Below are 24,166 nucleotides of genomic sequence, written 5' to 3'. Positions count from 1 at the left end.
ACAATAAACCAAATGTCTAGAGAAATGTAAGAATTTCGACAATGATACAAACAACTAAACACAGAAATAAAATTACTTGGCATTATCTAGTCTTTTTTAAAACCTTAATAATATATCCCTTTTTTAAAGAAGAGGAGAGAAAGAGGGGAATTCTTAGCTTATATCTAAATATGTTATATTAAACTATACTATATTACTTAATTTAAGATATTGCTCAGGTAATATTATAAAATGAGTAAGGCCTAGCAGCAGTACATTCTAAGAATGGATAAAGTTTGATTACTTATGTTTAATTTCTACATTTTGGGGGCCACTGATATTTAGCAATTTATTTTAATTTCAATAAATATCTTCTATTAAGAAAAATCACTATTACTTCAATTAATTACAAAATATCTTATTCAAAAATAACTTAAAACATTCAATAAAAGGCAGAGTATTTGAAGCCATCAACCCAGGTACATACCTTACCTTGGCTTAAAATCGTACAGCATTCTTTAAACCAAGAAATAGTGTATGATTACTGAAAGAAATAGCAACTGCACTTAAAGGGATGATTTTACAACATTAACTTTTCATATAGAATTGGGTAAAAATAAAAAATATAACACAACTAAATATGAAGATTATATGTGACATATCAAAATCAATTACGCAGTAGAATTTTTAAAATATAAAAAATATATATGGGTGGATTCTTGTTTTTGTTTTTACCTGTTTTGCAATTTCTCTTAAACAGGCTACTCCTTGTTCAAAATTGGGGAAAGCTACTGAGCCATACTTTTGGTATTCAGGGATTGGTCTGATTTTTATTGTAGCTTCTGTTATCACACCAAGAGTTCCTGAAAAAGAAGGGGGAATAATCCAATATATCACATGCCAATTTTCTAAATCATATTTAAAGCTATTTTATCTGTTTATTCTACTAATTTATTCTACTATTCATATTTAAATCTATTTAATCTATTGTACATGGGGAATAATGGCTACTCAAGACTTTCTAGAAAAACAACTATGCAAATTTTGTATTTTCTAAAAAAAGTTTTTGGAATATATTTTTCTTAGTTATGTATAAATATTTTAAAACATTTTTAAGGTAACCTTTCTCCAAGAAGGTTAATTTTAAACAGTTTTTAAAGTATTACAACTTATTAAAGGAAAAAAGCTGAAAACAAGTTTTTAAATCTCATATGCATTCAGACAAAAATATATTTTGATATTTGAGCCTATTTTTACTATGACAATAATTTATTGGGGCAAAAAGAGCCTAACCTTCTATGAGAATTTAAGATGACAGAAAAAATTAGAGGATTATACTTCGCCTTTTCCCCAAGAATTCATACAAAGAAAAGACGAAGATGCCCTTAGAAGGCTGAGATGCCCTTAGAAGAAACAAAAAACAGCTATTTGAGAGAAGTAGTTATCAGAAATAGCACAAGAGGACCACCAATGAAACAAATGTCCTTTTCTTTATTACATGGACTAGTGGGGAACAAATCAGAGAGGAAAAAAACAAGTTAAATGCAATTACATGATCTAAGTATCTATGCTAGAATATTTGAAGAGACATGGTTAAAAATAATTTTATTCACAAAGCCCAGCTTTTTGAATCAGTGCTTTCTAATGTTCAAATGATATGTTATTATTACATTAAATAAAATTTCTGAAAATCATGAAAAAAGAATGAGGGAAACCTGAAATTGCAGAACTTAATTACAACACTAAAATAAAAATATCCCCCAAATCGATGATTCCAATAAATTTATAATATACCTAAAATGAAATGTCAATGTATAATACCATACAAAATTAAAGACTACTACGAATCCACAAAAAGTAAACTTTATTATATCACAATATGTTTGTCAGAAACACAAATGACTTCCTACTGAGATAGCAAATACAACCCTATTATGACCTGTAAAATCACAAAAGCTCTGCAAGTTTGGACTGACTGAAACTTGAACAAAAAAACACATCTTGAACATTTTAAAAAGATATTGAGAGTGACTAGACTTTCTCTTCTTAGTATCTTTACTGAGATGTATCTAATTCACAGACCATAAAATTCACCCATTTAAAATGAAAAATTCTAAGGTTTTAATATATTTACAGATATATGCACTTATCACAACAATCTAAACCGACAATATTTTCATCATCCCAAAATAGAAATCCCACACCCATTTCCCCTACACATACACACCTTAGCTCTAGCCAATCACCAATCTATTTTCTGTCTCTAGCTTTAGATCTTACAATAATGTTTTCAAGGGTCATCCATGTTACAGCATGTATTAAGTACTTCAATCCTTTTAATTGCTGAATATTGTCTCCATGCCCACCTCCAGAGCCTTGGCTCAGTGATTTTACCAGAGGAAGAAATAAGCCATAAAATAGCTCCCAATCTTTTCTTCAAAGGAAATTATTTGTAACAGAGTATGGAGAAGTTCAAGACTAAAATACTCTTGAAAATTAGTAGAGGATGTGGTTAAAGGCAATTGAGAAGACATAGGTAAATTTATTGGAAACACAGGCAAAACTGCAGCCCAGCTGTTCCCAGGTAGAAACCTGAGGATACTGCAAGTCTTAGGGCAACCAGGCAAGAGAAACTAGAAATAAAAGGTGTACAAATTAGAAAGGAAGAAGTAAAACTGTCTCTCTTTGTAGATGACATGATTTTATATAAAGTTGGCTGTGTTCTAGCATTTTATATAAGAGACAAGCATCTAGAACCCCTGGTATCTGGATCCTGGAAGCAATCCCCTGCAGATACTGAGGAACAACTGTATAAAAAATTCTAAAGAGTCACCAAAAAAATATTCAAACTAATCAATGAATTCAGTAAATTAAAAATGAACATAAAATATCAGAACCACTTCTATACATTGTATAAACAGTGAATTTTTTGAAAAAGAAATCAAAGAAATTGATCTCATTTACAATAGTATCAAAAACAATAAAATACTCAGGAAAAAATGCAACCAAGGAAGTAAAAGGTAATACTCTGAAAACTAAAACATTGACAAAAGAAATCAAAGGAGACAAATAAATGGAAAGGTATCCTGTGTTCATTCACAGACTGGAAATGTCAGTACTGTTAAAATGTCAATACTAGCAAAAGACGTCTATAGACTCAATATAATTCCTATCAAGATTCCAATGGCCTTTTTTATAGACACAGGAAAAAAAAATTTCTAAAATTTATGTGGAACCACAAAAGATTCCCAAATAGCCAAATGAAATCCCAATAAAGAAGAACAAAGCCAGAGGCATCACCTTTCCTGATTTAAAGCTATAATATAAAGATAGAGAAGTTAAAAGAGTATGGTACTGACAGAAAAACAGAAAAATAGATCAATGGAACAGAATCAAGAGCTCAGAAATAAACCCAAATATATATAGTCATGCAATATTTGACAAAAGAGCCTAGAGTACTCAAAAGGAGAAGACAGTCTCCTTGATAAATGGCACTGGGAAAATTGGGCATTGACTTGTAAAGGAATGAAACCTGACCCTTACCTTTCGCCACTCAAAAAAATTAACTCAAATGCTGAGGTTAGATTTACACATAACATCTGAAACCATGAAACCTCCAGAAGAAAACATATGAAAAAAGTTCCCCGACATGGTTATTGGTAAGGATTTTTTGGAAATCACACTTAAAGCACAAGCAACAAAATAAAAAAACAAACAAGCTGGATTACATCAAACTAAAATGATTCTGCAGAGCAAAAGAAATGATCAACAAAGTGAAAAGACAACCTATAGAACTAGAAAAATATTTGCCACCCATATATCTGATAAGAAGTTAATATCTAAAATATATAAAGAACTCATACAACTCAAGGGCAGAAAACAAATAATCCAATTAAAAAGCAGGCAATGGACCTGAAGAGACATTTTTCCAAAGAAAATATACAAATGGCCAACAGGTACATGAAAAGATGAACAGTATCACTAGTGGAATGCAAACTGAAAAGAGATATAATCTCAAGCCTATTAGAAAACCCATCATCAAAAAGACAAGAAATAACAAATGCTGGCATAGATGTGGAGAAAAAGGAACACTTGCGCACTGTTGGTAGAATTATAAATTGGTGCAGTCACTATGGAAAATGGTACGGAAGTTCTCAAAAAATTAAAAACAGAACTACGATATGATCCAGCAATTCCACTTCCGGGAATATATCTGAAGGAAACAAAAAAATTAACTCAAAAGAGGTATCTGCACCCCCAAGTTCACAGCAGCATTATTTATAATAGCCAAGACACAGAAACAACCTAAGTGGTGTTCTTTGATGAATGAATGGATTAAGAAGTTGCGGTATGTATGTCTGTATTAAAACACACACACATACACATACAATGGAATATAATTCAGGCATAAAAAAATGAGCAAATCCTACCATTTGTGATGACAGGGATAGATCTTAAAGGCATCATGTAAGTAAAATAAGTCATACAGAGGAAGACAAATATTTTATGATCTCACTTTTATGTGGAATCTAATAAAAATAAACAACGAAAACACAACAAACTCAGAAAAAGATATCAGACGTTGTTACCAAAGGCAGAGGAAGGGAAGAAGAAGAATTGAAGGAAGGTGGTCAGAAAGTACAAACTTTCAGTTATAAGATAAAATAAGTAGGGATGTAATGTACAGCATGTTGACTACAGTTAACACTGCTGTAGGACATACAGGAAAGTTGCTTAAAGAATAGATCCAGGGAGTTCCCGTCGTGGCACAGTGGTTAACGAATCCGACTAGGAACCATGAGGTTGCGGGTTCGGTCCCTGCCCTTGCTCAGTGGGTTAACGATCCGGCGTTGCTGTAAGCTGCAGTGTAGGTTGCAGACGTGGCTCGGATCCCGCGTTGCTGTGGCTCTGGCGTAGGCCGGCGGCTACAGCTCTGATTCAACCCCTAGCCTGGGAACCTCCATATGCCATGGGAGCGGCCCAAGAAATGGCAACAGCAACAACAACAACAACAAAAAAGAAAAAGACAAAAAGAAAAAAAAAAAGAATAGATCCTAAGAGTTTCCATCATGAACAAAAAATTTTTTTCCTTTTTATTGTATTTATGAGAGATGGTGGCTAGTAATAGAACCTACTGTGGCAATTATCTCACAACATACACAAATCAAACCATCATACTAAACACCTTCAACTTATACAGTGATGTATGTCTGTTATTTCTCAATAAAACGGGAAGGGGGAGAATAATGGGGAGGACCTATCCTAGGCTCAGGTAAAAATCTCAAACATGAGCCCTAGCACGATTCCTTCTAAGGGACACACTTTAAATCAGTGAATTTTATGGTATGGAAAATTATACCTCAATAAAAGAAACTCTAGAATTATCTTCTTAAACAAGGAACTATAAGCCAAGCATTTCACAAATAGGGATATTTTTAGAAATAGGTATCTTGGACTATAGAAAGAGTTTAATTTTTTTTTTTTTTTTTTTTTGCTAGGGGTCAAATCGGAGCTGCAGCTGAGACCTACACCACAGTCACAGCAACTTGGGATCTGAGCTGCCTCTGGGAGCTATACCACAGCTCACAGCAATTCTGGATCCTGAACCCACTAAGCAAGGCCAGGGATTGAACCCACATCCTCGTGGATACTAGTCAGGTTCATTAATGCTGAGCAACAATGGGAACTCCTAACTTTTAAACTTTTGCCAAAAAAGAGACAAAAGGCTGAAAGGTAGACTATTAGTACTATACTGTCTCCTCATCCACCAACACAGAATTATCTATTACACCTATTCTTTCTTACCAAGACAAGTAGTATCACTTTAATTTTTAAAGTTGCTAGTTTCTCTACCACTATACTGACACCAGAACTAAATTTATTAGGAATTCTTTCTACTCTTTTCAACACTTTTAGAAGTTCCTGGTGTCTTAGAATTAACATCTCATGCTAAAAGTTGTTTCTACAAATGAACTGAAATTTGTCAGGCACAAGCTCCCAAAGACATGAATCATCTTTTCTATTGATTCTAATCTATCCACAGACTACGGAAAACTTTAATAAATATTTGCTCAAACTCAAAAGTCATCAGGTTGAAATTCATTAAGGTCATTTTAAGCCTTGATTTTGTCAAGAAAAATTATTTATTTATTTATTTATTTATTTATTTATTTTTGTGTTTTAGGGTCGCACCTGCGGCATATGAAAATTCCCAGGCTAGAGGTCAATTGGAGCTACAGCTGACAGCCTATGCCACAGCCACAGCTATGCTGGATCCAAGCCATGTCTGCAATCTACACCACAGCTCACGGCAATGCCGGATCCCCAACCAACAGAGTGAGGCCAGGGATTGAACCCGCATCCTCATGGATACTAGTCAGGTTTGTAACCCATTGAGCCACAATGGGAACTCCTGAAAATTTTTGTATTTAAAACTAAACTCTAAGTTCCCAGCTTTTTGTGAAAAAATATTTCTTTACATCTGAGAAATGAACCTATTTGAAAACATATCTATGAATGACTGCATATAATATGACCTAAATATAATACAAAGAAAAAATTAGAAACCATTTAAAAGCCAATCAGTGAGGGTCTGCTTAAATACAACAGAGTACATTCCAGAAATGGAATATTGGATAGCTATCAAAAAGAAATGCAGCTGTTCTAAATATGATGATTTGGAATGAGCTTTTTAAAATTAAGTATAAAGAATAGTAAACTCCCACTTGTGTTTTTAAAAACATAAACATATATGCTTACATAAAGCAAAAGTATTTACTCTCAGGAGATACCTAAAAGACAAGAATAGAAGGCAGATTTTCCCCTATACATCCTGCAGTACTTTTCGAATTCTGTACATATTTGAATTCTGTACATGTAACCACTTACTCAAAAAGTTTATTTTAAAAATATATATATACATAGGTAACATCAGCAAACTTTCTTTAAAATTCTAATTCTACGGTACTAGTAAAAAGTAACCATGCCTTAAATTTCTGTACACTCATATCACATATATATAGTAGGCACTCTAAAGTAGAAAAACCTATCATAACACTGCAAGTGAGGTTAAAAAATAATAATTAGTAAAATAAGACTTTGCATTATGGCAAGGTTAATGAAATGACAAATCTGTGCAACTATCTACCTATGAGTTCTGCAGCAGGGGGTGGGGATAAGGGGCAGTCACCACTGTAAAAGGAAACTCCACCAAGGTCCCAAATACAGTTTGACACAGGAAAGCTCTTCCATTCACTTAAATTCAAATCAATCCAACCACAAATGTTTATATCTAAATTCACTTCAAAAGCTCATCTCCGTTGGGCTTTATTTATTGATTCTTTTGTTCTGGAAATTTAATGTCAGTGGAATAATATAAAACTACTTAGATTACTTATCATTACTCATCACTTGATTATATGCATATTATATCACTGTTTTACACTTTTTATAATTGTTTGCAGACAACTTCACGGCAATGGGATATCACAGAGGCTTGTATGTCATTTGCTTTTCTTTCCATTTTAATAAAAATATGTTGCTATAAATTTAAGAATTTTCTGTTTTATAATTTCAAATATATATGTTCTCAAGAAAACTGAAAGCTTCAATTACTATTTAATATAAAAAAACAAAAAAAGAAAAAAGAAAAAGAAAAGGGAATTCCTGTCATGGCACAGTGGAAATGAATCCGACTAGTATCCATGAGGATGCAGGTTTGATCCCTGGCTTTGCTCAGTGGGTTGGGTATCTGACATTGCCATGAGCTGTGGTGTAGGTCACAGATACGGCTCGGATCCAGTGTTGCTGTGGCTGTGGTGTAGGCTGGCAGCTGTAGCTCTGGTTCAACCCCGAGCCTGGGAACTTCCATGTGCCGCAGGTGCGGCCCTAAAAAGAAAAATAAATAAATAAATAAATAAATAATGAATAAATGAAATGCAAGTTATTTGCATGAAGTAAATAAAATCTTTCATAATTCAAAAGCATACTTTCAGGTGACTTCAGGACTGAGAAAGAATGGTAGTCACTTGATTCTCAATCTTCCCTCTCCCTCTACTTTTCCCCCATTAAACATGAAAATCAACAAGGAAAACAAAACACACAGGACCTACACTTTAGTATTAAAAGGAGACAAAAAACAGCACCCTACCTTCAAATTACCTGTAAGATAAAAAGAAAAAATTCTAATAGACCTTCTACAGTCTTCCAGCTGCTACAAGTTTATAAAGGCAGAAAGTAAGAGGAGGCTTAGAGGACTCTATAAGAAAACACTAAAAACATAAAAGGACAAAAAAAAAAACAAATAAAATAAAAAATGACCAAACTCAGGAAAGAAATAGAAAAACAACAAAACATAAACAAAGAAGGCTGGTTACAAGGTATCTAAAGGAATAGATTCAAATGAAAACTTGATATAGGGCTTTGAAGAAAAGCAAGAAAATAAAAGAATGAAAATGAAATAAAGAAGTTGGGGGAAAAAGTCGGAGAAATTATGGCTGAAATAGAAAACAAGCAAAGAAATTCAGTCAATTGTATATATAACTGGTGTCCCTGAAAAAGAAAAATCAAAACAGTGTTTGGGGGGAATGCCTCTAAAACCCTGATATTTAACACTACAATCTAAAAAAGCTTTACAGAAATAAATGAAGATCAGCACATACACATAAAAGGGTCCACTAGGTATTAGACCAAAATGACCCAGAACAATCAACTCAGGTGTAAAGGTAAACTTTAAAAATAAAGAAAAAAAATGCTCAGGGCCTCGAGGCAAACAGAGGAAACAAGTTACAAAGGTAAGAGATTTGGCATTAGATTTCTTTAAAACAACATACAAAACCAAAGCAACAGTGGAATAGCATTTTTAAGAAACAAGGAAAGAAAGTGGGACCCATGAATATAAAAGCCATTCAAGCAGTCCTGCACATACCAAGGCCATAGAAAAACAGCTTATAATATTCCAGAATTCACAGGATATACAAGTGCCTTTCCTAAGGAATATACTAAAGGATAAGTTTTATTTAACCAAAAGATGACTATAAAAACTATACAAAAGGACTGAGAGTGAGCTTTTCACCTATTTCATTTTAGAGCAAAGGCTGAAACAAGGCTGGTAACAAGTTAAAAAATAAAAATGTACTTTCAGTCATTTTCCAAATCAAAGAGCAAATCATTATAAATTACTAGCAAATTTCATACATAGGAAAAGAATATAAAACATTTCAAGTGTTTTATTTATTATAGTTTTCATTATATTTGATCATGTTATATAACATCTAAAATGGAAGGAAATTGCTTGTCAAAAAAATCTTTACAGGAGTTCCCCACTGTGGCTTAGTGGTAACTAACCCGACTAGTATCCATAAGGACATAAGTTTGATCTTTGGCCTCGCTCAGTGGGTTAGGGATTCGGCATTGCCATGAGCTATGGTGTAGGTTGCAGACATGGCTCGGATCTTGCTTTACTGTGGCTGGTGGCCTCAGCTGCAGCTCCAACTCAACCCCTGGCCTGGGAACTTCCATATGACGCAAATGTGGCAAAAAAAAAAAAAGTTATGAAAAATTCTTAACACAAAGCAAGACAGAACATTCACTTGATTAGTCACATGTGGAACTTAGTAGGATAGGGGAAAATAGGTTTTATAATGGTAATCTTTTCAAGATTGTCATCAAATGATTTAATTTTAGCAAAAGAAAATACTTTTTAAAGCTCAAGGAAAAGTCTATGATTCATATTTAAAGTGGGTTATTATTTAGATAACTCAAAATAGCAGCTAAAATATATATTATAAAAGAATATGATTTCGCATAAATTTACTTTTTCAATCATGCTGTCTCCTGACCCATATTAAGATGACTCTCTAGCCATATACATACGGAAATGGAGACTAGAGATCATAAAGGCCACTGATGGCAAAATAATAAATAGTCATAATAGTAATAAATTTAACATTTGTTGAACACTTATTATCTGCTTATAAACTGTCTAGAATAATCTCATTTGATGTTCACAAGAAGTTTATGATTACGGATATTTTTATCATCCCCATTTTACAGCTGAGAATACCGGTCATAGAGAATTACCTAATTTACGCAAAATCACAGAAATATAAGTAGTGAAACCAGGATTGAAATCTAAATCTGAAAGATTCCATGGCTTGTGCATTTAAGTCAGTATGGCATTTTGCATGGATGTTTATAATAAAATCTCATTTAAATCAGTTTACCCTAGCAAATGTTTTTCATAAATTATATTTCTTTGCTTACATTATTATAATCATGAATTTGTCTTCCTTAAATTCATACAATAATTTACTATTGAGGGAGGTAGTCCAGTCTTTTTTAGACAAAGTTCAAACTATTTTAAATGGCATAAGGTGTTCCCTGGTGGCCTAGTGGTTAAGGATTCAGCATTGTCACTGCTGTGGCTCCATCCTTGTCCCTGGAACTTCTACATGCCATGAGCATGGCCAAAACAAAACAAAACAAAAAGCAAAACCCTGCACTATCTGAGAAGTGCAATAAAATGAGGTATGCCTATAACTGATAAAATGCAAAAATACGTATTTTTATTTAAAATTTTTTTTTTTCCATTTTTGGCTGCCCCATGGCATATCGTGTTTCAGGGCCAGGGATCAGATTTAAGCCACAGACATGACCTAAGCCACGGCCGCAGTAACGCCAGATCCTTAACCCATTTTGCCAGGTCAGGAATCGAACCCATGTCCCAGTGCTCCCAAGACACCACTGATGCCATTGTGTCACAGCAGGAATTCCAAATATATACATGTATTCTAAAAAGGCATAAAAGGCCAAATTATCTCTCCATCCACCCTGTAACCCTTATCATTCCACCCCTAAACCCGCCGCTCACTCCATCCTGCAATGAAATCTCACGTTCCAGTCACACTGAAAAACTGGCAGCTTCACAAGACAGGCACAACTCTTTCTCACTTCTAAGCCTGCTCACATGCACTTCTCTCTGCAGGGCATCTCCCTCCCCACCTTATTCCCTCAGCTCTTCTGGAACCATTTTCTCCTTTTCACCCTTGAAGATTACTTTAGGCACAACCCCTCTGAGGACGTCTTCCTAAGCACCCATCAACATTACCTCTGTCTATATTTCTCCTTCGTTTACTTCTATCATAGAATTTATCTCACTCTATTATAATGGTCAATTATTACCTGTGTCCTTGAGTGTGCCAGCATGGTGCCTAGCAACTAGAATTTTTTTTTAAGTGCTAACTGATGGAAGAAAAAAAAATGTTTGACGTGGTTACTTGAAAAGACAACTTATAGTTGACTCCAACTATGTACATACCCATAGTAAAAATTAACAATTATTAGTTTTAATAACTACTTATTATTCAATTTGACATTTGATGGCAAAAGGTATATTCTTTTAGCTAATTCTTGGATAATACATTAGGACAAGAAACTCCAGAATAATATTTTTTAGAGAATAGTATTATTTTAAAGGAATTGGACATTTTATTTTTCTCAGTAAAAATGTAGTTTTATTTTTCCATAGAAGAGTACACTGATCAGAAGAGGAATAAGACAGTAAATTAATGAAATACCTTGACAAATCACTAATTATCACGAAAAATATTTAAGCTATACCACTTCTTCATTAGCTTAATAGTTGACCTCTAGTAAATCACTAATACATGTAATTTATTTTTCTGTGATGTTACCATCAAAAGTTAGGATTTATGCCCTAACACCTTAGTTTATTATAAGTGCTCTTTTCCCGTGAATATAGCTAGATATTTTAAAATCTCTTTATAGCGTGCACCACTTTCTCACTTTAGTAATGAGTTCCTCTCATAATTTGGAAACATTTGTTTTATTTTATTTTTCTGAATTTAAAGGATATCCCTCTCTGCCATTCTAAGAATAAAAAATATGCCTGTGTTCACCTTATCCATAAAATTCACAGTGCCTACATAACAGTTAGTTTGTAAACTAGAAGGAAGATTAGGTTTGTTTTTTTTCTGATAAGTAAAGAGAAAATGAATGTTCTGTATAAGATGAACTATATTCTATCCTACCCAGCATTAAGTAACCAAGTAAAGGATAGGATTTAAGTAGTAAAAAAATAAAAGACTAACATTAGTTTTAAAAGATGTGTGAATCAATACAATGTTAAATTCCACTTCTTCAAAAAATCAAATAGCAAATAACAAAAGACAGAATTATAGAAAGATAATAAGACAATACTTTATTAGTCCTTTCCCTGATAAAGCAGAGATAAGAAAATACCACACAATAAAATGTTAAAGCAAATCATTTAAAACCCTAACAACTACTCTTCCTAAAGTTGATTAAAAACTCTAAAAGAAAAATAACACCAAAAAGACTAAGCCATCTCTAAAACCATAAAAAAGCAAAATGCGCAAGAAAGTTTAATGAGATGTTCTGATAATAAAAACTTTATGAAGTAATAAATTAAAGTAATAAAACAAAAAACACCCCATTCTTTAAATATAAAAAACATGTCTTTCTTTCAAAGATCTGATATCACAATATCACAGATTTTCACAAAACTGAATCACTAACTTGTATTTTTTCATAATAAATTTGCAGTTATATTTACCTTCAGATCCCATGATGAAGTGATGGATATCAGGGCCTGTTGACATACGAGGTCCTTGACAGCTTTTTTCTATTATACCTCTAGGTGTTACCATTTTTATATGAACCACCTGTTTAATACAATGCATGATGTAAATTCTAGATATCTGTCAGTAAATGCTGTGTGTGTACACACACCCATATAAATTTATATAAAACACTACTTTTTAAATACTGGTTTAAGGTGATCGTGATTCCCATCAGAATTCTTATATCTTTTAGTAATTCTTACACTAAAAATAAATTTTATACAACTTTACAAAAGGGAAAAAAATCATTCTAAGATTGTTATTGGTCTAGGTATATTCATCATCTTAAAAACTGAAAAGCACACCTCTTTAAAAGAAAGTCTAGGATTGTTCGTGTGGTAAAGAAGCAAAGCACAGAAAAAATATGCAATGATCAAATGTAATAGGTTCTTTCATTTATTTAACAATATTTATGAAGCACTATTATTCATATCAGGCACTACTCTAGATGCTTAGAATTCTAAGAAAAACTTTATTCTTCCTTATACCCACCTTCAACTTATTTATTTTGCCCACTTTAGTAGAAAAGAGTGAAAAGAATGAACTATTATTTTTGATCACATCAAAACTGGGATGAAGTAGGAGATGTGGTTACTGAGCTAAAGAGAGGAAGAGAGATATATGTGAGATATGTCTCACACCCATGAGAAAGTAAGTATATTGTGGGAAGAGAGTCAATCAAAAAAAGTAAAAAAGTTCCTCATCTGACTCAGAAATGGTTAGGTAAAAACCCAACATATTTTTAAGAATGGTTTTTTAACAGATAAATAAAAATAGTCTATTGTTGAAGGAAATGAGCAGAGGACATAAATAAACCACAAATTAAAAAAATAAAAATTTCCAATAAGGACATTTTAAAAGTTCACATTCACTAACAATTAAAGGAAAAATTTAAAACAAAAATACAAATAAAAGGTCCAATAAAATAAACTTTTTCACAGTGCTAGCAAGAATGTCAACTGGCACAAAATTTCTATAGAGCAATTTGGCTGTAAGAATCCAAAGATCTAAAAACATACTAGATCCAACAATTCAAACTCTAGAAACTTAGCCAAAGAAAATGATTAAAGAAATGTCTAAAGAAATTACTACAGGTGATATTTTTCCCTTTGTTTTCCATAATTTTGAAATAAAAATTATTTAAATATTCATTAAAAGGGAATTAATTTACTAAACCACAAATATCAATAAGAAAGAATTATATGCACTTTTAAAAAATGACGGTGCAAATATATGTTCATTTACATGTTAATGTATTAAAATGGTTTAAAGAGCAGACTAAACACAATCTGATGCTTTCTTACATTAAAAACTAGGTATGCACATGTAAATAAGTACACTAAGATATATGTTTACAATTTGTGGCCCCAAATTGTAAATTTAAATAACCCCCAAAAGGATTAAAATAAACTACATGCTTTGGCAGTACTAAATGCAGCAGTCTGTCAAATACGCTTAACTCTGACAAAGCTTTTAATAATCCAATGGCAAAAAGATTCAATTCTGACTTCTGAAACTAAATTTACGTTATCTTAATTGCAAAAAGAAAAATGTGATTTCTAACATATCTTCGATTTACAAAAAGGGTACTGTAAACATTTTAAAGTGTTCATAATACTAACACTTAAAGTCTTAAATTGTTGTATGTTAACTATAAAGAACCAATACACTTCATCAACAATTTGCTGTTTCTATCAGTGAAGACACTGATGATAACATTGAAATGCTAGATTTAAAAAGCAAAGCTAAACAGTTCTAGGAATAATGTTAGAAACACAAAAGTCTCATAAGCTATTCTTTTAAATTGTTATCAAAATACTGATGATAAAGGGAACTAACATTTATGAAGTACCTACTACATACCAGGGACTCCAGTAGGAGATTTCATTTCATGTCCTTTACTCCTTACAATATTTCCATGCAACAAATAACATTATTCTATTTTATACAGAAGGCAACTGAAGTTTAGAAAGGTGAACCAATTTGCATAAGCTCACCCAATTAATCACTGAATAAGCTATAACCAGAACAAACGATATGTAATTTCTAGCCAGGATGCCTATGGTTGCACTATCACATTAACTCTCAGAGCAAGGACACCAGAGCAGCTAAAACAAAATGATATGCACATAATGCACTGCAGGTCATACTGCCACTAACTAGAGCATTTTCAATCAGGCTCTTTAATTCTATACAGGAAAAACATTTTCTAGAAAAATAAATATAAAATCTTGTGAGACAAAGAGTAGTTATGACAAGATCACCTAAATAAAAGAACTAAAATCTTGGAAGAGCTGAAGACCAAAGCCCCAGGGCTTGTAAAATACTATCTATAGCTATTTATAAGTCAGATACTATGAAAACTCTACAAAGCTTAAATATCGTCATTTGAGAAGAAACACTCTTAAACATGGACAGTTGTGTCCTTTAACTATTTCTACTGTACAGAGTCAACGATACTATAATCAAAAGGGGTATACTTTGGGGGGACTCCAACTCAATTTTTAAAGGCTTTAATAACTTTTACAGTAATCTTTATAGATGAATCAATTATTATACAACTAGAAAAATATTTACCAAGTCCTCAATATTGCCATAGACATTCTTCTTCATGCCTGATGCCCGAGTAGATACCCATCCTCCCACAGTGCTGAATTCCAGGGAATCTGGTTCATGACCTGTACAATAACCACTCTCTTTAAGCTGAAAAACAAAAACGTAATATTTTACTAGTGAAAACGGCCCCATTTCAGATAGCACTCAACACATTAACTCTTTCCACATTAAAATTTCCATATGTCATTGGTATCTGGACTCATTAAAACCTATATAGAAAAAGAAATACTTTCATCATGTCTATCCAAAATATTTTTAAACTTTTGCCCATAGGAAACATCACAAACTGAAAAATATGGACCAAAAGACAGTTCTATTTTCCACAGATTCACTAGCCAATTCACCTAACATCCTTTTATTTTAAAGCAAACTACCCTTCCTACTTTTTTTTTTTCCCACAAAGAAACAACTGAAATACTTACGGAGATAAGATTATGCTTAAATAACTGCCAACTTCACCTAAACATTTTCAATAAATAAAGCACTTAATCTCTTATTCTCCCTACCCTAATAAAATATGCAGCAGGCCTGCAGAAAATCTGAGCAAATTGCCTGTACTTAATTCTCTCAAGGAGTCATGTGTTTTAATGTACAGCCATCTGGCTAGGTTTCCTGCATGTAATACCATCATTTATTTGTGATGCAGATCATGCATTCCTGTACATTAAATAGTCACTTGTTTCTCATTTTTCTATATTAGCTTGGCTTTGCCATCTGCACAGCACCTGAGGTTGAATGGATGCCCTTTACTGCAACAACACCAAAGCCATTCCACTAAAATCATTTTAAAGACTCAGCCATCTCATGTCAAATGGTACAGACACCACCATCTGCATACCCACTGTCTACTGCATTCAAGCCCATCAATCTGTGTTGACCATTTTGATAGTCATCCAGTTAAGCAATTGCTTCCATTTTTTAAGTAAGCCATGCAGAGATGTAGAATATGTCATCTATGTTTGTATCCATGTATTTAAGTATGGTATGAAAGCTGTAATCCAAGATTTGAGATTCTATTAGATTAAACATAATTTGTTAACTTTTATTTATCTAATTTTGTTGCTAGGAAAACAAGACTGTAAAAGACATCAATTAATACATAATAGAATTTTTCACTAAATAGTCAATTCATTTAATTTTAAGAGGTTAATAACCACTCACAAATAAGTAGCTTAAACACATGATCAAAGTTAAAATGAAGATCAGACTTGTATTTCTATTCTAATTCCCAAACAATCTATTTTCATATTATTTACTCTTAAAACGATTACTGCTATTCAATTTCTCTGAAAGTAGGAGAAGAAAAAGAAAAGATAACCATGAGCACTTAGATGTGCCAGACACTGAACAGGGAGTTTTCACATACTCTTCCTGACAAAATCTTCACATTACCAACACCAAAACAAATCATCAGCTACACATTTAAACTACTTCTAAAAGTATATCCAAATATTAGACACATTATTAATTTGCTTCTTGTGTCTAGTAGGCGACTTCATTACATTCTCATACTATAAATAGCTACTGTGAGCGAGGAATTATGTAAAGCAATGAAAATAAAGATAACAACAACAACAACAAAAACCCCAGATAGTCTTTATGATCAGGGAGCTCTATCTAGCACATCAGTTCAAATCTACCTCTCTGTTACAATCTGACTAAGTTCCTACTAAGTGGGAGGTAACTGTAATGGTTAAGAACATGTGTTTGAAACATGCATTTACCCTTGTTAGAAAATCTGCCTACTACTGTATGCTAATTTAATAAAACTTTTTGGCATACAGTAAGTAATAAATGGTATGTATGACCATATAATTCAGCCACTTCTTTTAAAAGTCCATGTCTCTGCTAATACCATTAGTTGCTAAGAAAATCTACTGAAGAAGGGTCTTCTGATTTACTTATATACTTCACCAAATATTTTTTAATAAAATAAAATAATCTATCTCTACACCATAAAGCTCTATGGGAAAAGGAACTTTATCTTCCTCACTTCTGTATCACTTTTCAATATTAAAACAAACATTAAAATAAATATTTAAATATTCAATAAATGTTTCAATATTAAAACTGACTACTATATGCTAAGCTTCAGATACAACATTAAAAAAGCAAATCCTAAATTGTAGAGCTTGTATTATACAGAGGAGGAAAGTAAAATTAACAAGAAATGTAGATATGTTAATATAGAATAATTAAAAGTATTAACAAAAAAAAAAAAGAAAAGCAGACATGTCCACCTCTACCCAAGCTGAAGTAAAAGGGACAAGATTTACCCTCCCCCCTGAAAAGAACGAAAGACAAAAAATATATGAAACACAGATTTTCAAACACTGGGCATCAGGTAACAAAGGGTAATGGCCTATAAGAATGCAAAAAAAGAAAGTAAACACTATGACTGCCTCTAGATTATAGCTCCAGGCTGCAGAGCAGGAAAGGAGAATCCAGATGGAACTCAGCAAACACTGTTGAGCTGAGGAGACTGAGATTAAAGTTGTGGAAAACCAAGGCACCTAGATTTCACAAGAGGAAGTACCAAAGAAAAGGGAACAGCACAGAGAGAGAATCTTAGAGACTGGCAGAGAGTCTCTCAAGTGGTCAGCACTGCTCAGGACCAGAGGAAAAAAATAATTTGAAAGGATCAGAGAATAGTACCAACAACAGTACCCGTTGCCACCACCTTGAGTGGAAAAACTCAGACTTCATAGAGAATGAGGTGGAATTCCCAGGAAGGACATCCTCAGTAATGGGAAATGATTAACCTCAGACTCACCACTGCTTTGAACCCACCTAAAAGATCACAAGGGAACTAAGGGATCAAACTGTTTCTAAATAATTACTGCCCAGAAAAAAGTTCAAGAATGTTAGTGAATTGAAAAACAGCCAGGGAGTTCCTGCTGTGACACAGAGGAACCAAAACTGACTAGTATCATGAGGATGTGGGATTGATCCCTGGCCTCACTCAGTGAGTTGCGGATCCGGCATTGCTGTGAGCTGTGGTATAGGTTGCAAATGCAGCTCGGATCCTGCGTTGCTGTGGCTGTGGTATAGAATGGCAGCTGTAGCCTGGAATCTTCCATATGCCACAGGTGCAGCCCTAAAAACCATAAAAAGAAAAAAAGAAAAACAGCCAAGACCCAACAAGATAATATTCACAATGGCTGGCATCTAATAAAAAATTACCAGGCATACAAAGAGGCAGGAAAATTATGGGTTTGTAATGAGGAAGATAATCATTACGAGGTGAATGATCAAAACCAACCCAGAATAAACACAGATGTTAGAATTAGCCGACAAGGATATTAAAACAGTTACTATAACTGTATTCCATATGCCAAAAAGTTAAGCAGAGACACTGAAGATAAAGACCCAATTAAACATCTATAAAAATGAAAAATACAGTATCTAAGATAAAAATACAATTGATGTGATTAAGAGCAGAATATACATAGCAAATAAAAGACTACTAAACATTAAGACATAGCAAAAGAAACTAAAAGAAAAAATTGAAAAGTGCAGCAGCAGAACTTCAAGCAGCCTAAAATGTGGGTAAACAGTATCCCTAAAGCTGGGGGTAGGGGGAGAAAGCAGATACCTGAATAAATAATGGCCAAAAATTTTCCAAATTTGATGAAAACCATACACTCAAAAATCAAAGAAACTCAAAAATCTCCAACATAAAAAACACAAAGAAAACTACACAAGGTCCATCAAAATCAAATTGTTCAAACCAGCAATAACAAGGAAATCTTAAAAGAAACCAGAGAGAAAAACCACTTATGTACACAGGAACAAAGATAAAGGTAACTTCAGAAACAATAGAAGCAACATCTTCATATCACTGAAAGAAAAACACTGTCAATGTTTAATTCTATACTCAGTTAAAATATCTCTAAAAAAAACCAAAAAAGGGCATCACTGAACTAGTAAGTAATTGTAGCAAGGCTGCAGGATACATGGTTAGTACACCAAAGTCGGAGGAGTTCCCTGGTGATCTAGTGGTTAGGACTTGGCATTTTCACCACTGCAACCCAAGTTCAATCTTTGATACGGGAACTAAGATCCCACATCAAGCCACTGCATGCCATGGCAAAAAAATATATGAGTGTGTGTATGTGTATATATATATATGTATATATATATATACACACACACACACATATTTAAAATATATATTCAGATTATATGTATTTTAAAAATATTATATATGTATACACACACACAAAAGTCAATTGTTTTCCTATATACCAACAATGAGCAAGTAGAATTTGAAATTAAAAACGTAACACCATTTACATTAGCACCCCCAGAAATGAAATACTTAGGTATAAATCTAACAAAGATTAGGTATAAGATCTATATGATGAAAACTATAAACTCTGATGAATGATATCAAAGAAGAATTAAATAAGTGAAGAAATATTCCACATTCACAGATGACTCAGTATTGTCAGGATGTCAGTTCTTCCCAAACTGACTTATAGATTCAAAATCCCAGCAAATTATTTTATAAATACTGACAAACTGGAGTTCCTGTCGTGGCAGAGTGGAAATGAATCTGACTAGGAACCATGAGGTTGTGGGTTTGGATCCCTGGACTTGCTCAGTGGGTTAAGGATCTGGCATTGCTGTGAGCTGTGGTGTAGGTCACAGACGTAGCTTGGATCTGATGTTGCTGTGGCTCTGGCATAGGCCGGCGGCTACAGCTCCAATTAGATCCCTAGCTTGGGAACCTCCATGTGCCACGGGTGCGGCCCTAAAAAGACAAAAAGACAAAAAAAATGAATAAATAAATAAATATGGGCAAACTGATTCTAAAGTGTATATGGAGAGATGAAAGACCCAGAATAGGCAAGACACAGCTGAGAGAAATTAAAAGACCTAAAAAAAAACCCCAAAAATATACCATTATTTAATACTGTTAAGACGTCAGTTCTCCCCCGAATGATGTATAGAGCTGATGTGATCCCAATCAAAATCCCAACGGACTTTTTACAAAAAAGAATAAAAATTGACAAAGTGATTATAAATTTCATATGGAAGTACAAAGAACCTAGAATAGCTAAAGTAACTTTGAAAAAGATTTATGATAAAACTACAATAATACCAACAGTGTGGTACTGACATAAAGATACACAATAGATCAATGGAACAAAATAGTCCAGAACTTATGTATAGTATATATAAACAAGAGACATTTTTTATGATGGTACAAAGTCAGTTCAGTGAAGAATGAACAGCCATTTCAACAAATGGTGCTGGAACAACTGGTGCTGAAAAGAAAATGAACTTCAATCCCTCCCTCATGCCATGCATGAACATTAACTAAAATCTTCGTAACGCATCAGAGACTTGAAAATAAACTAAAAACTATGAAACTTAAATGGAAGAAAATCTTTGTAACTCAAGTAAAAAAAGTTTCTAGATATGAGAAAAGAAACATGATATTATAAAGTAAAAAATTTAGTATGTTGTACTTACCAAAATTAAAAAACAATCTACTCTTCAAAACTCTTAAGAGAATAAAAGACAAGCCACAGACTGGGAGAAAATATCTGCAAAGCACATAGCTGAAAAAGTACTAATGTCCAGAACATAGTAAAAAAAATTCTCAAAACCCAATAATAAGAAAACAAACAATCCAATCTACAAATTGGACAAAAAACTTAAAGAGACACTTCACCAAAGATATATGGATGGCAAGTGGCACTTGAAAAGATGCTGAACATCACAAGTCATTAGAGAAATGCAAATTAAAACCATAATAAGATACCATGACAAACCTACTAGAAAAATTAAAATTTAAAAGACTAACAATAACAAATATTGGTGAGGATGTAGAGAAACCAAAATTCTCATATACTGCTGGCGGGAATATTAAATGATGCGTTCACACCAGGAAAAGGTTTTGTAATTTTTCATAAAGGTAAATACATATCTGCCATATGACTTAGCCATTTCATTTCCAGATACTTACCCAAGAGAAATGAAGGTATAGGTCCATACAAGGACTTGCACATGAATGATCAAAGCAGCTTTATTTGAAATAGCTCCAAATCAGAAATAATCCAAGCATTCAACAAGTGAATGGATAAACAGTGGTATAGCTATACAATGGAATATTACTGGGAATAAAGTAATGAAATATACAACAATATGCATGAATCTGAAAATAATCATAGCCAGTGAAAGAAGCCACACCTTCCCTCTACCCCCTGTAAGAAGAGTGTGTGATTTGATTTTTATAAAACTGTAGCACATTTAAACAAATCTACAGTGGCAGAAAGCAGATCAGTGATTTCCAGGACAGGGTAGGGTAGGATAAAGAGGATTATAAAGAGGCCAAGAGGAACTTGGGACTGGTGAATGTGTTCATTATCTTGATTTTGTTGATGGTTTTATAAACCAAACCTTATCAGGGTGTGCATTTTTTCTTTTTTCTTTTTCTTTTTTTTGTCTTTTTGCCTTTTCTAGGGCCACTCCTGTGGCATATGGAGGTTCCCAGGCTAGGGATCTAAACAGAGCTGCAGCCACCACCCTACGCCACAGCCACAGCAATGTGGGATCCGAGCCATATCTGTGACCTACACCACAGCTCAGGGCAACGCCGGATCCTTAACCCACTGAGCGAGGCCAGGGATCAAACCCACAACCTCATGGTTCCTAGTAGGATTTGTTAACCACTGAGCCACAAAGGGAACTCCACATTTTTTTTTTTGTCACACCTGCAGCACATTGAAGTTCCTGGGCCAGGGATGGAACCTGTGTCACAGCAGCAATCCAAGCTGCTGCAGTGACTCAAACTGTGCATTTTAAATGAGTGCAATTTATTGTATGACAATGATCTGTCAATGAAACTATTATAAAAAAGCAAAAGCAAATGATTCAGGAATTTGGCTCAAGCTGGCCAAATAACTGGATTTCCACTAATTGAGAATAAGAAGACTACAGAACAAGCAAATTGTGCAGGGAAAAGTGAAATTAAATGTTTTAAATGTTGAGTTTGAAATGTCTTAAGATATATAAGTGGAAACATCTACTAGGCAAGTGGATATGCAAGTCTAGAGTTCAAGAAGTCTGAGGTGATATAAATTTAGGAGTCTTTGGCATACAGAAGGACTGTTTAAAGTTAGCTGTGCTTGAATGAAGTAGATAGTACTCAAGAAAAATCAGCAGAATGAGTAAAAGTTCTAAGTACTTTACATTATTAATTTATTTCATCCTAACAAAAAGTGGGAGTTATTATCTCCATTTTATAGATGAAGAAACTGAGGCACAGAGAAATGCATCCATAGGGGAGAAAATCAAAAGTCACATATCTCCAGACTACTAGCTAATAAATAAAGCAGCCAAAGATTTAATAAACCTAGAAACAAATTCTCAAAATCTGTAACTGACATTTAGTGACCTCCCCTAAATTTCATATTAAAATCAATGTAATCTACAAGTTAAAAAGATGAAAACCTCTGCCACTCAACTACTATATTTGTGTAATTTTAAAACTTCTAGAATGAAAAAGCAGAAAGTTTTATGTTGATTAGCTCAGCTGAAGAAGAAACTGAAGGATACACAAGTATAATGAGGAAGAACTTGCCCTGGAATCAGAACAGCTGCAGAAATTATATTATGGTCTACTAGAGGCAAAAAGAAATGTTCTATACTGGCATTTAGGGAAAAGAGCTAGTAGGTAAAATATCAGAAGTTCCTAGTCAAGGAAAATGTCATTTAAATTTCAAGGAAATATGTTTCTTGAATTTTAATTTTAACCTTTAAAAAAACTTGGAAAGGTTAAAATACTACATCAAATGCTATAATAAAGGATATAAAATTACAGACATGAAAGGCCATCCTTTGTAATATATTAAAAAAATTGCTGTGTTGATAATGCCTCTCAGCCTAATAGGAGACTGATACAGGCTTTTTTACAGAGTGTTTTTTTGGGGTGGAGGGGGAAGGTGTGCTCTAAGCATGCAGAAGTAGTTCGCAGGCCCCAGGGATCAAACCCAAACCACAGCAGTAACCTCAGCCACAGCAGTGATAATGCCAGATCCTTAACCCACTGAGCCACTAGGGACCCCCAAAGATTTTGTCATTAAATACTATTATTCTGCCCACTTAAGTTCTGTAATAATTAAGAAATCTAATTATCTTGAATTACACAAAACCTTGACTTACTGAAGATCTTGAACACTGCCTCAATGAACATGTTAAATTTTATTCTGGTTCTCTTATCTTAGTGTATTAAATCAAAAATAAAAGTTTTAATTGATAATTTTTTTCAAAGCCTTTCATCCAGAATTGGTCACTGGCATACCAACTTCAACTCTTTACCATGAAATAAGGAAAAAAATAATGAAGAGACAATCAACAAACATGTAACACCTCTATGTTTGGTTAAAGGGTAGAGAAGGAGAGGTCTATTTGGTTTCTAACCCAAACTGAACCAAGTGGTCAGTTCATCAAAGCAAACTGGGCTTTCTAATTTTTGTTTACAAAAGCTGAGTTACCGTCATCTTGACCATATCTGAGAGGGCTGATGGAACCAATACATTTTAATAGTTACCTGCTTAGAATCCATGAAGAGAAAGTTTCCTAAATTTGATTAGGATCCCAAAAAAGTGCTATAAGGACTTCAAAGAGTTTCACTTATTCAAGATTTGAGCAGTTTTCAATAAAATTATGCATTGAAAACTTCAATGAATAGCAAATACCAATGTCTACCCAAATGATCAAATTTATCAACTTCTGAGAATTCTATGCCCACTTTATTCTGTTTTATTTCAGGTTATTATCAGCTCTTGCCCAAATTACTGCCACAGTTACCTAATTCATCTTCACGTGCCCATCCACCCTCCAGACTGTAGCTAATGAGAACTATTTAAATAAGTACCAGGATGAAGTTCAAACTT

At 33.5% G+C, this 24,166-nt stretch overlaps 1 protein-coding gene across 3 annotated transcripts in view; it reads right to left on the bottom strand.

Annotated features, from left to right (window-relative positions):
• Positions 1 to 24,166, bottom strand: part of AGPS (alkylglycerone phosphate synthase) — a 141,843-nt gene that overhangs the window by 61,023 nt on the left and 56,654 nt on the right. For all 3 annotated transcript variants that reach the window (XM_047772953.1, XM_047772954.1, XM_047772955.1), the window contains exons 9-11: positions 15,219 to 15,344; positions 12,575 to 12,683; positions 715 to 842 (exon numbers count right to left, since the gene is read on the bottom strand). In XM_047772953.1, coding sequence (XP_047628909.1) covers positions 715 to 842; positions 12,575 to 12,683; positions 15,219 to 15,344 — 363 coding nt within the window. The remainder of the gene's footprint in view (positions 1 to 714; positions 843 to 12,574; positions 12,684 to 15,218; positions 15,345 to 24,166) is intronic.

The sequence above is a fragment of the Phacochoerus africanus genome, chromosome 3 (genome assembly GCF_016906955.1).
Source record: "Phacochoerus africanus isolate WHEZ1 chromosome 3, ROS_Pafr_v1, whole genome shotgun sequence".
Lineage (NCBI taxonomy): Eukaryota > Metazoa > Chordata > Mammalia > Artiodactyla > Suidae > Phacochoerus > Phacochoerus africanus.
This window is presented reverse-complemented; position numbering and strand designations above follow the sequence as displayed.